We start from the raw sequence: 8,657 nt of genomic DNA on the forward strand, positions 1-8,657 counted from the left end.
GCGGCCGTGGCTCACGGGCCCAGCCGCCCCGCGGCACGTGGGATCTTCCCGGACCGGGGCACGAACCCGCGTCCCCTGCATCGGCAGGCGGACTCTCAACCACTGCGCCACCAGGGAAGCCCTCCTTTTCCTTTTTAACCCAGGTTTGTGCACTGGACCACTAAGATTTTATTTACGTAGCATTCAGTGGTTTTTTTAAAAATCCAGTTTTATTGAGCTATAATTGACATCTAGTGTTGTGTAAGTTCAAGGTGTACCACACTGTGATTTGATATATGTGTGCATTGTAAAATGATTACCACAGTCAGGTAAGTTAACTCGTCCATAACCTCACACAGTTACCTTTTTTTGTACGTGTGTGGTGAGAGCTTTCAGATCTACTTTCTTCGCTCTTTTCAAGCATATGATACAGTATCGTTAACTATAGTTACTGTGCTGTAAGTTACACCCCCAAGAGGGAACCCATCTCATTAGCGGAAGTGTGTGCCCTTGGACCACCTCCACCAATTGCAGCCGCCGCCGCCCGCCAGCCCCTGGCAGCCACGAGTCTACGCTCTGTTTCTGAGTTTGGCTTTTCTAGATTTTACATATAAGTGAGATCATGCAGCATTTGTTTTTCTCTGTCTGGCTTATTTCACTTAGCATAACGTCCATGTTGTCACAAATGGCAGGGTCTCCTTCTTTCTTGTGGCAGAATACTCCATTATGTAACTGTGTGATGTACATACGTACACGTGTGTGTACATACACTCACACACGCACACAGATACAGACATGACATCATCTTCTCCATTCATCTGTCAGCAGACCCTTGGGTTGTTCCCATGTCGTGGCAGTTGTGAATAACGCTGCAGTGAACATGGGGGTGCAGCTGTCTCCTGGGACTGTCTCGTGTGGTCATTACGTTCTTAATTCTTTGAGGCCCCTCCACAATGTTCTCCATCGCGGCTGCACCAGCACTTTAGTTTTCATGCTTGTTCTCCTTCACTGTGGAGAACACCAGCCCTCGATTTCCCCAGATGGACCTAATCTGTACAGTGACCCCTGGTAGCCATGCCAGTCCGCCAGGTCGATGTCTGTCCGCCAGCTGTCACATCCACGATCCCTGCAGCTGGCTCTAGCCACATCATTTCCCTGAACCTGCCTTTCTCTCCACGTGGGGACAGAAAGTGGATCCAGAAAGTGTACCCTCAGCACCATGGTCCTGCTTTGAAAGGCCAGGTGGTTAGACGAGCATTTGCCAAGATTTCCTTCCTTCCTCCCTCCTTCCGTCCTTCCCTCCCCTCCTCTCTTCCACTGGTGGGATCTTAGTTCCCTGACCAGGGATTGAAGCTGGGCCCCGGCTCTGAAAGCAGCAAGTCCTAACCACTGGACCGCCAGGGAATTCCCTGCCAAGATTTTCCAGGGAGGATTCATGTGCAGGAGACATTAAATTTCAAACCAGCTAACCTTAGTTCAGAAGCGTCACAGAAGGACAGTCCCCAAAACTGAAACCCTTGCCTGAGAAGAGCAAAACCACATCCAAGGACGTTTCCTGAAGTAATTACACACCAGAGCCGGTTACCAACACCAGGGACACATGTTTGTGTCAGAAGTGGGTGCCTTTAGGATGAGTGTTTAAGATTTTTGCAATTTTGTCTCGTATTTAATGCCATCATTACTGGTTTTCCCCAAGCCTCCATCTAGCCAGGAACGTAGACCCTCACGCTGAGGACCAGCTTATGGGGGCCCCTTTCCAGGGGAGGCAGCAGGTGATGCTGTCCGTTTACGTGACCGCTTCTGTGTGAGAGCTGCCAAGTCAGAAGACCCCAAGTCCTGACTCCTGGGTTGGGAAATATGGTCGCAGTATCCGTGAGCCCCTCTCGAGGTGGAGACAGGGTATTGGAGTCCTTTTCAGGGAGCCAAGGAGCGGCGGGAGGTAAAAGCAGAAAGCGTTTGAAGGACGACGGGAGAGGGCAGGGCTGGGCTGGGCCCGCAGTGGGGAGGCGCCAGGGCGCCGTTCAGTCTCCCAGCACGGGGACGCCCGCCGGGCCCCAACGCCCACCTGACCGCACCCTGCCGCCCTCTCCCCAGGATGAAGCCGGCGGGAAGTGTAAACGACGTGGCCCTGGATGCCTTAGATTTAGACCGGATGAAACAGGTGAGAGGCTGTGAAGGAGCCAGAGGCTGGGGACTTCTCGGGGCCGCGTGGGCAGGCGGGCCCGCCCAAGAGGGCCACGTGCGGCTGCCCGCAGTCGGGAGCCGGCGGTGGGGGAGGGGACACGCGCAGCGTCGGTCCCCCTGCCCCTGTCCTCACCAGGAAAAGGCTCTGGGTGCTCCCGGCCCGCCTCTGGGGCTTCCCCTCCCGGGCAGCCCGGCTCCTCCAGCGTATCTCTCAGGCGGGGGAGGGTGTCCCATCTCCCACTCACACACCCTTCCCCGGCCTGGGGAGGCAGCCGAGAACACGGGGGGACGTGGGCAGGGGTGACGGCTGTGGCGCTGCCCCTGCCCCTCGATCAAGGGCACTTCTCCTCTGCTGTCTGTCCCTTCACTCTGAGGCTCTGCTCCCACCAGGAGATCCTCGAGGAGGTGGTCCGCGAGCTCCACAAAGTGAAGGAGGAGATCATCGACGGTGAGTAGAGGGCCCCCACCCCCGGCGTCGCCCTGAGCCGGGGCGCACCCAGCGTCCTTGGAGAGAGAGGCCTGCCTGTGCCCAGGGTGGCCAAGCAGGGGGCCAGGATGGTCCAGCCAGGGAGACCGTCCTGGGCCAGGAGGCCTGGGGCTTGTACCGGCATGGGGGCGGGGGTCAGTCTTCCAGCGGCCAACACCACCCTCCCGAGTCTCTGAGCAAACTGAGGCTCAAACAGATTAAGCGCCTTGTCTAAGGACGGGCACGCCCTGCTGGTCTGCCCCCTCAGTCTGAGTCCGGCTCCCCCAGGCTCCTTCCCAGGATTAGCCTGTGGCGGGAGAAAGATCCGAGACTGCATTCCCAGGCCAAGAGCAGCCCTGAATTCTCTGTTGCTTAGCTCAGCACCTGTGGACTTAGATTCCTTTTTTTTATGCTGCCACTTCTGATCACTGGGTTTGGGGTTATAAGGGCAACCGCTGCCTTCCCAGAGGTTTAGGGGTCCAAGAAGCCGCAGAATTGCCTATGGGCCTGACCTAGTTCACAGCCCGCTGGGCCTGGCCTCGGGGGAGCAGGCACGTGGCTCCAGAGGCAGGGCCTCGTCCCAGTGAATCACATCCGTCCTTCCGGTCCCCCCCGGAGCCTTTGATACGGCTGGCTCAGATCTGGAGCCAGAGGAAAAGGAAAGGTTCGGGCAGGGCTGGCTCCGCTCCCCATCCCACCTGCTGGGTGCTGGTGGCCGAGGGCCGCCAGACGCGGGAGAGAGGAGAGGCGGCTGGGAACCTGCGTGGGGTGACAGCAGAGCCGGACCCCTGCCCAGGGCTGGGTGACGGCCACACCCCGTCCTTGACCCAGAGGAGAGCACTCAGTTCCTGTTTGCCCAATCCCCCCACAGGCCTGGGATGGGCAGATAAGGAGTTAATGAACCAAGAGAGAGAGCAGAGCCAGAGAGGAGACACAGAGGCCAACTATTAACCCTGCTCTAGTGCTGGGCGCTCCCACCTCAGGAGGACTGCTTGTGTGGCCCCAGGGCCAGGGCTGGTGTGGGGCCCGAAGCAGGGCTGCCAGCCAGCCGGCCAGCCAGCTAGCAGAGGGCACAGGCCTCGACGGAGGGAGCCAGTGGGTGTGGGGGGCCCCTGTCTGCACCTGCCACAGCGTGGCCGCGGTGGACGCAGCCTCTGGGGCGGGCGGCTGAGAGGCCGGGGGAGATGTGGGCCATGGGGGGGCTCCTGGAACCCTCCCCTCGTTCCCCTGCTGCTGGAGACGGGCCCGGCCCTCAGCTCTCTCTCCTGGCCTTCGGATCCGGGCCCCCTGGGCTCTGTCTGGGCAGAGGCTCAAATCTGGGGGAGGACTCTTAAGAAGGGGGAGAGGAGCAGGAGAAGCCCCCGCCCCCTCCGGATGGGGCGAGCCCAGGCCCGTGGAGGCAGGGCGTGGGAGCCCCCCGCCCTGCTCAAGGTCACCGACTTGATGCTGCCCCTGTGGGCGGGGTGGGGGGCTTGCCAGTCCTCCCACCAGAGCTGGGCTGCCTGCCGGCCCCTTAACAGCTCGTCCTCTGACGGGGAAGGGGCAGTGCCACCCTCGAGGGACTGCCAGCTCACGAGAAACGGTAGATGAGACCCACAGACGGCTTTGCTGTCACCCCAGAGTCTGCCGGAGCCCGCTGTGCTGCTTGACCTCTGGCCTGTGGCTCGTGACCTCCGGAGGCCTGTGGGGGCAGCGGGGCGGCTCTCGGGAGACAGAGCGGGGCAGACGCCAGGCAGGACCTGGCCAGGCCGGGGGGACGGCGCCTGAGCCTCCTCTCCCGCCCTGTCCCTCAGCCATCAGGCAGGAGCTGGGTGGGATCAGCACCTCGTAGGTCGCTCGGCCCCCGACGCCGCCCGAGACCCGGTCCAGCCGAAGGCGGGGACAGCAAGGAGCCCAGCGCCCCAGGCCTCCAGCACACACGAGCACGCGCTGAAGCTAGGATGTGCTTCGTTTAAAAGTCTTAACCTGTGATAAAATATTAAAATGAGGAAAAAAGTTCAGCTCCTGGATTTTTTTAGATTCAACCTGACACGGAACACCAGGCCTATCGCCTTTTTTTGTATTTTATATTTGCCTATTTAAGTGTACATTCCTTTCGGTTTATAGAGAAGATAGCCCGAGTCAGTCACGCGCCTCGTTCGACGGGTTTCAGGTTTTCTCCTAGGTGTCAGCGGGAGCAGCGGCCGCCCCCACGCGGCTCCTTCCCAGCGGCCTGGTGGTTAGGGGCCGCGCACGCACCGGGCGGCCTGTGTCCACGTGGTAATAAATGCTTACCGTCCACACCCCGGCTCCGACTCGCTCGCTCTTGGCGGCTCCCGGCCGGGGAGGCCTCTTTTGGGGGCAGGGCCCACGGCAGTGGCGGCCGTGGGTGCGAGGCTGGGCTGACTCAGACGCGAGGGAGGATGGGCCGCTGAGCCGGGCAGCTCAGGCACTGCCGGCGGGGGGCCCAGGAGCCGCCCCCCGGGGCCTCCTCCAGGGAGACGGGCCCTGAGTGGCGCCTAGAACGCCAGAGGGGCCAGGAGGAGGCACCTGCTTAACCTCCCCCGCCGCACAGAGGGGCGCCCCGGGGCCCGGGCCCAGCAAGGCGGGCAGGGAAGGCCTCCACCCTGCCCCACAAGTCTCCTGCAGCCCCCAGGGAGGAGCACAGGTCCCCACCTCTGTGGCAGGAGGGGCAGCCCGTGTGCCCACCTGAGGCACTTCCCAGCACCTGTCAGCCCGCGCGAGGTCCCCGTTGGAGCCCGAGAGGGTCTGGCTCTCCGCCTCGGCGACTGCTGGCCCTGAGCCAGGAGTGAGGCCCCAGCCAGTGGAAAAGCTTTGGCACCCTGTGACCATCCCGCAGGCACCACGACACAGTATGCCCAGGCGCTGGCCCAGCCGTCCGCTCGGGGCCACGGGAGGAGAGCCCCCAGTCTGGGTCATGACAGTGGGACTGTTTTCTGGCCAGGCTCTGGACACACCATCTCACTGAGCACTCCCAGCGACCCTGGGGCACAGGAATAGGGCTGTTGTGCGGTTGGGAGGTGAGCGTGGCTTTAACCCACGAGCTGCTCGCCAGGGCTCCGTCCGCCTCCCGCCATCCAGGAATCCTGTCGCCTCGGGGCGGGAGTGCTGGCAGGTGGTGACGGGGTGCTCCCCCGCTGCTGCCTCTCAGAGTTGTGCCAGACCCCTGCCCTGGGCCCACCTTCGGCTCTGGGTGAGGCCCAGCCGTGACTGTCCCGTCGGCAGAGAAGCTCGCTGGCAGACACGGAGAGCCCGCGAGGCCCAGCTGGGCTCTCTGGGTCTCCCCTGGGCCCAGGCCAGCCTGTGTGCACAAGGAGGGGCCGCCTGCCCAGGCCCAGAGCCGCACTGCCCTCCCACAGCCAGCCCAAGGGCCTCTGCCCCGGGCCATCTCAGTGGCCAGAACACCCGGGGACAGGGGTGCCTGGCACACGCGAGGCCGCTCCCAGCCCCGAGCAGGAAGTCCTTGCTCAGCAGCTGCCTGGCCTCAGACACCTGAGACCTTCCTCCCCTCCCAGCTGTGCCTTCCTCCCAGCCCTCCCTCTCCCGGGCCCCTGGGCCGTGGACCTCGGCCTCCCCAGCCTCAGGGCTCCAAGGGGAGGCCATCTTTGCCCGGCCACTTCCTCTGGCAGGGAGGGCCTCGCCCAGGCATCCCTCCTGCCGCCCGCCTGCCTCTGAGAGACAAGGACCCACACTCCGACACGGCCCCTGAGCCAAGGGGCTGGCGCCAGACATGCCTCCCCACCTCTCAGCTGGGCCATCAGTGCTCAGCACAGTCCGGACGAGCCGCTCCCCACTTCGCAGAGACACCGAGGACACCAGCCTGCCTCCGTCAGAGCCCTAGCTCACTTGGGCAGTCACCCGTCGGTCCAGATGCCTGTCCACCCGCCATCTGCCTGGCCTGTGGTACCTGTTCTCCTCAAGCCCCACGTCTGAGCTGGCGGGGGTGAGGGCCCGAGGTGCAGCAGGAACTCGGCAGGCGCGGGGGGCAGGGTTGTGGTGGGAGCGGGGACGGGGCCCGAGGACCGCATGGATCTCTGCCCACACCCCCAAAACCGGCCACTCAATGACAGGGCCCCCGGGGAAGGCTGCCCCAGAGGGAGGAGCGTGGCCTCAGGCCCTGCCGGCCAGGAGCCGAGCCCACCCCTGGGAAGCACCACCTGTGGACTTGAAAACATGCTGATTTAATTTAGGGAACGGGCACGCCAGAGAAATCAGCTCCCTGGGCACAGAGCACCCAGCGCCCGTCCAGGCCTCGCCCGTGACGTCCTGAAAGGGAGGGCCCAGCCTCCAGTCACCAGTCCACGTGCAGACCAAGCTTCTCCAGGCTGCCACCCGTGCCTGCTGTCTCCAGGCGTGGTCTCGGGGCTCCAGGGGGACAAGAGCAGCAGCCTAGGGTGCGGGAACCAAATGCAGCCAAACCAGTTCTGGGCACTACACGCCCTGGGGACAGGTGACGGCCAGCCCTGCAGCAGGTGGGCGGGGCGAGGCCGGGCAGCAACCAGAGAGCACAGGCCCTGCTCCCACCGGGCACCGAGGCGCGGGCGGCAGGGCCAGCGCGCAGCAGGGCCCGTGCACTCGGGGCGCCGGCCGTCGGGCTCACAGGCCGTCCTCTGCCAGCTTGCACACCCGCTTCACCCTGGCGTAGGGCCCCAGGGAGTCCTCAGACACAAAGTCCCAGAGCACTTTCACCCACGAGTAGTGCTGGGGCAGGTGGTCGTAGTACTCGGGCGCGATCTTCCGTACCTGCCGAGAGGGCGCACGGGTCAGAGGCCGCGCACAGGCACGTGCACAGCCGCAGGTGCTCATGCGCACAGACACGTGCGCACACAGACCACGCGAGCGCATGCGCAGCCCTGTCATCTCCCAGGGCACCCGTGTCCGGGCCAGCGGGGCAGGAGGCCGCCCGGCGCCGCCCGAAGGCGGAGGGGAGGGGCCGTTGGCCGGGGGCACCAAGAGGCACTGAGGCCCCTGCCCCAAATGGGGGTGAGGAGTTAAAATGCACACCCCCCCTCCCCGGAGCCCGCACCCCGAGTTTCTGATCCAGGAGCCTCGGGGTGGCCGAGTTCTGCGGCACAGCCTGGCTCGAGTCCTGCTGAACCCAGGTCACGTCCACGCGCCTCAGCCCGGCGTTCGGTGCCCTCTCGGACCTGCAAAGCCCTCTGACCTCGGCTCCCACCATCCTCCCACCCCGTTGTCCTCCTGCCAGCCTCAGGACTTGTCATTTCCCCCTCCAGCTCCCTGCCCCTCTCTGCACCTGACACCCTCAGCCCGCCTCCTCCAAGAAGTGCTCCAGCCTCAGCACCTACATCCACACCAACTGCATGGGAGGCCTCCCCCTCCCCCCACAGAGGACGCACCAGGTGCACAGGGCCTGCTTTATAACTGAAAAGGGCGGCCTAAGGGGGATGAGGTGACACGCACGGCAGGAACAGGGAGCCTTTGACTTTGCTTGGGAGAAGGAAAGGCTCACAGCTGACAGCAGCTGCTCCTGTGAGTGTCCTGGCTCAAGTTTCTGGCTCTGCTGCTTCCTGAGGCAGGGATCCCCGCTCCCCGAGCCTCTCCCTTCGCCTCCATGAAATGGGCATGATGGGCTTGAAATGCCGCATAGGCTTGTGGTGAGGCTTCGGTGAGATGGCGCCCGGCACAGAGCGGGACCTCGGTACCATTGGGGGTGGGGGGGGCGAAACAGCCAGGGTGGACACACAGGCTGTCAGACTCCAGAGTCACGTGGGCCACGGCACAAACACCTGCACACCCAGACCAGTGCTCACTTGCACTGCAGCACGAGTGGGTGAACATGCACTCCCAGACACGCACACATGGACAGGCACGCCTAATCACACGCAGGAATGTGGGCACACCCAGACACCCTTCCCACCACCACAATCTCCAACCCCCCTGTGCGCAGTCACTTCTGCTCTAACTGACCAGTGCCGGACCGGGACAACAACAACAACTCCCCCTCCCCCCCCTCCCTCTCCCCCCCCTCCCTCCCTCTCCCCCCCTCCCTCTCCCCCTCCCTCCCTCT

General features: G+C 63.5%; 2 protein-coding genes across 7 annotated transcripts in view; one reads left to right on the forward strand and one right to left on the reverse strand.

The window, feature by feature from the left end:
• The window catches only part of EVL (Enah/Vasp-like), a 162,188-nt gene extending 157,559 nt beyond the window's left edge, over window positions 1–4,629 (forward strand). For all 6 annotated transcript variants that reach the window (XM_028496387.2, XM_055088713.1, XM_028496388.2 and 3 more), the window contains 3 exons: window positions 2,074–2,140; window positions 2,554–2,611; window positions 4,423–4,629. In XM_028496387.2, coding sequence (XP_028352188.1) covers window positions 2,074–2,140; window positions 2,554–2,611; window positions 4,423–4,460 — 163 coding nt within the window. In that variant the 3' untranslated portion in view covers window positions 4,461–4,629. The remainder of the gene's footprint in view (window positions 1–2,073; window positions 2,141–2,553; window positions 2,612–4,422) is intronic.
• A 2,073-nt stretch (window positions 4,630–6,702) lies between these two features.
• DEGS2 (delta 4-desaturase, sphingolipid 2) overlaps window positions 6,703–8,657 on the reverse strand; it is a 20,136-nt gene continuing 18,181 nt past the window's right edge. Inside the window, exon 3 of the mRNA XM_007109078.3 lies at window positions 6,703–7,372. Coding sequence (XP_007109140.1) covers window positions 7,226–7,372 — 147 coding nt within the window. The 3' untranslated portion in view covers window positions 6,703–7,225. The remainder of the gene's footprint in view (window positions 7,373–8,657) is intronic.

This window comes from Physeter macrocephalus, chromosome 11 (genome assembly GCF_002837175.3).
Source record: "Physeter macrocephalus isolate SW-GA chromosome 11, ASM283717v5, whole genome shotgun sequence".
NCBI lineage: Eukaryota > Metazoa > Chordata > Mammalia > Artiodactyla > Physeteridae > Physeter > Physeter macrocephalus.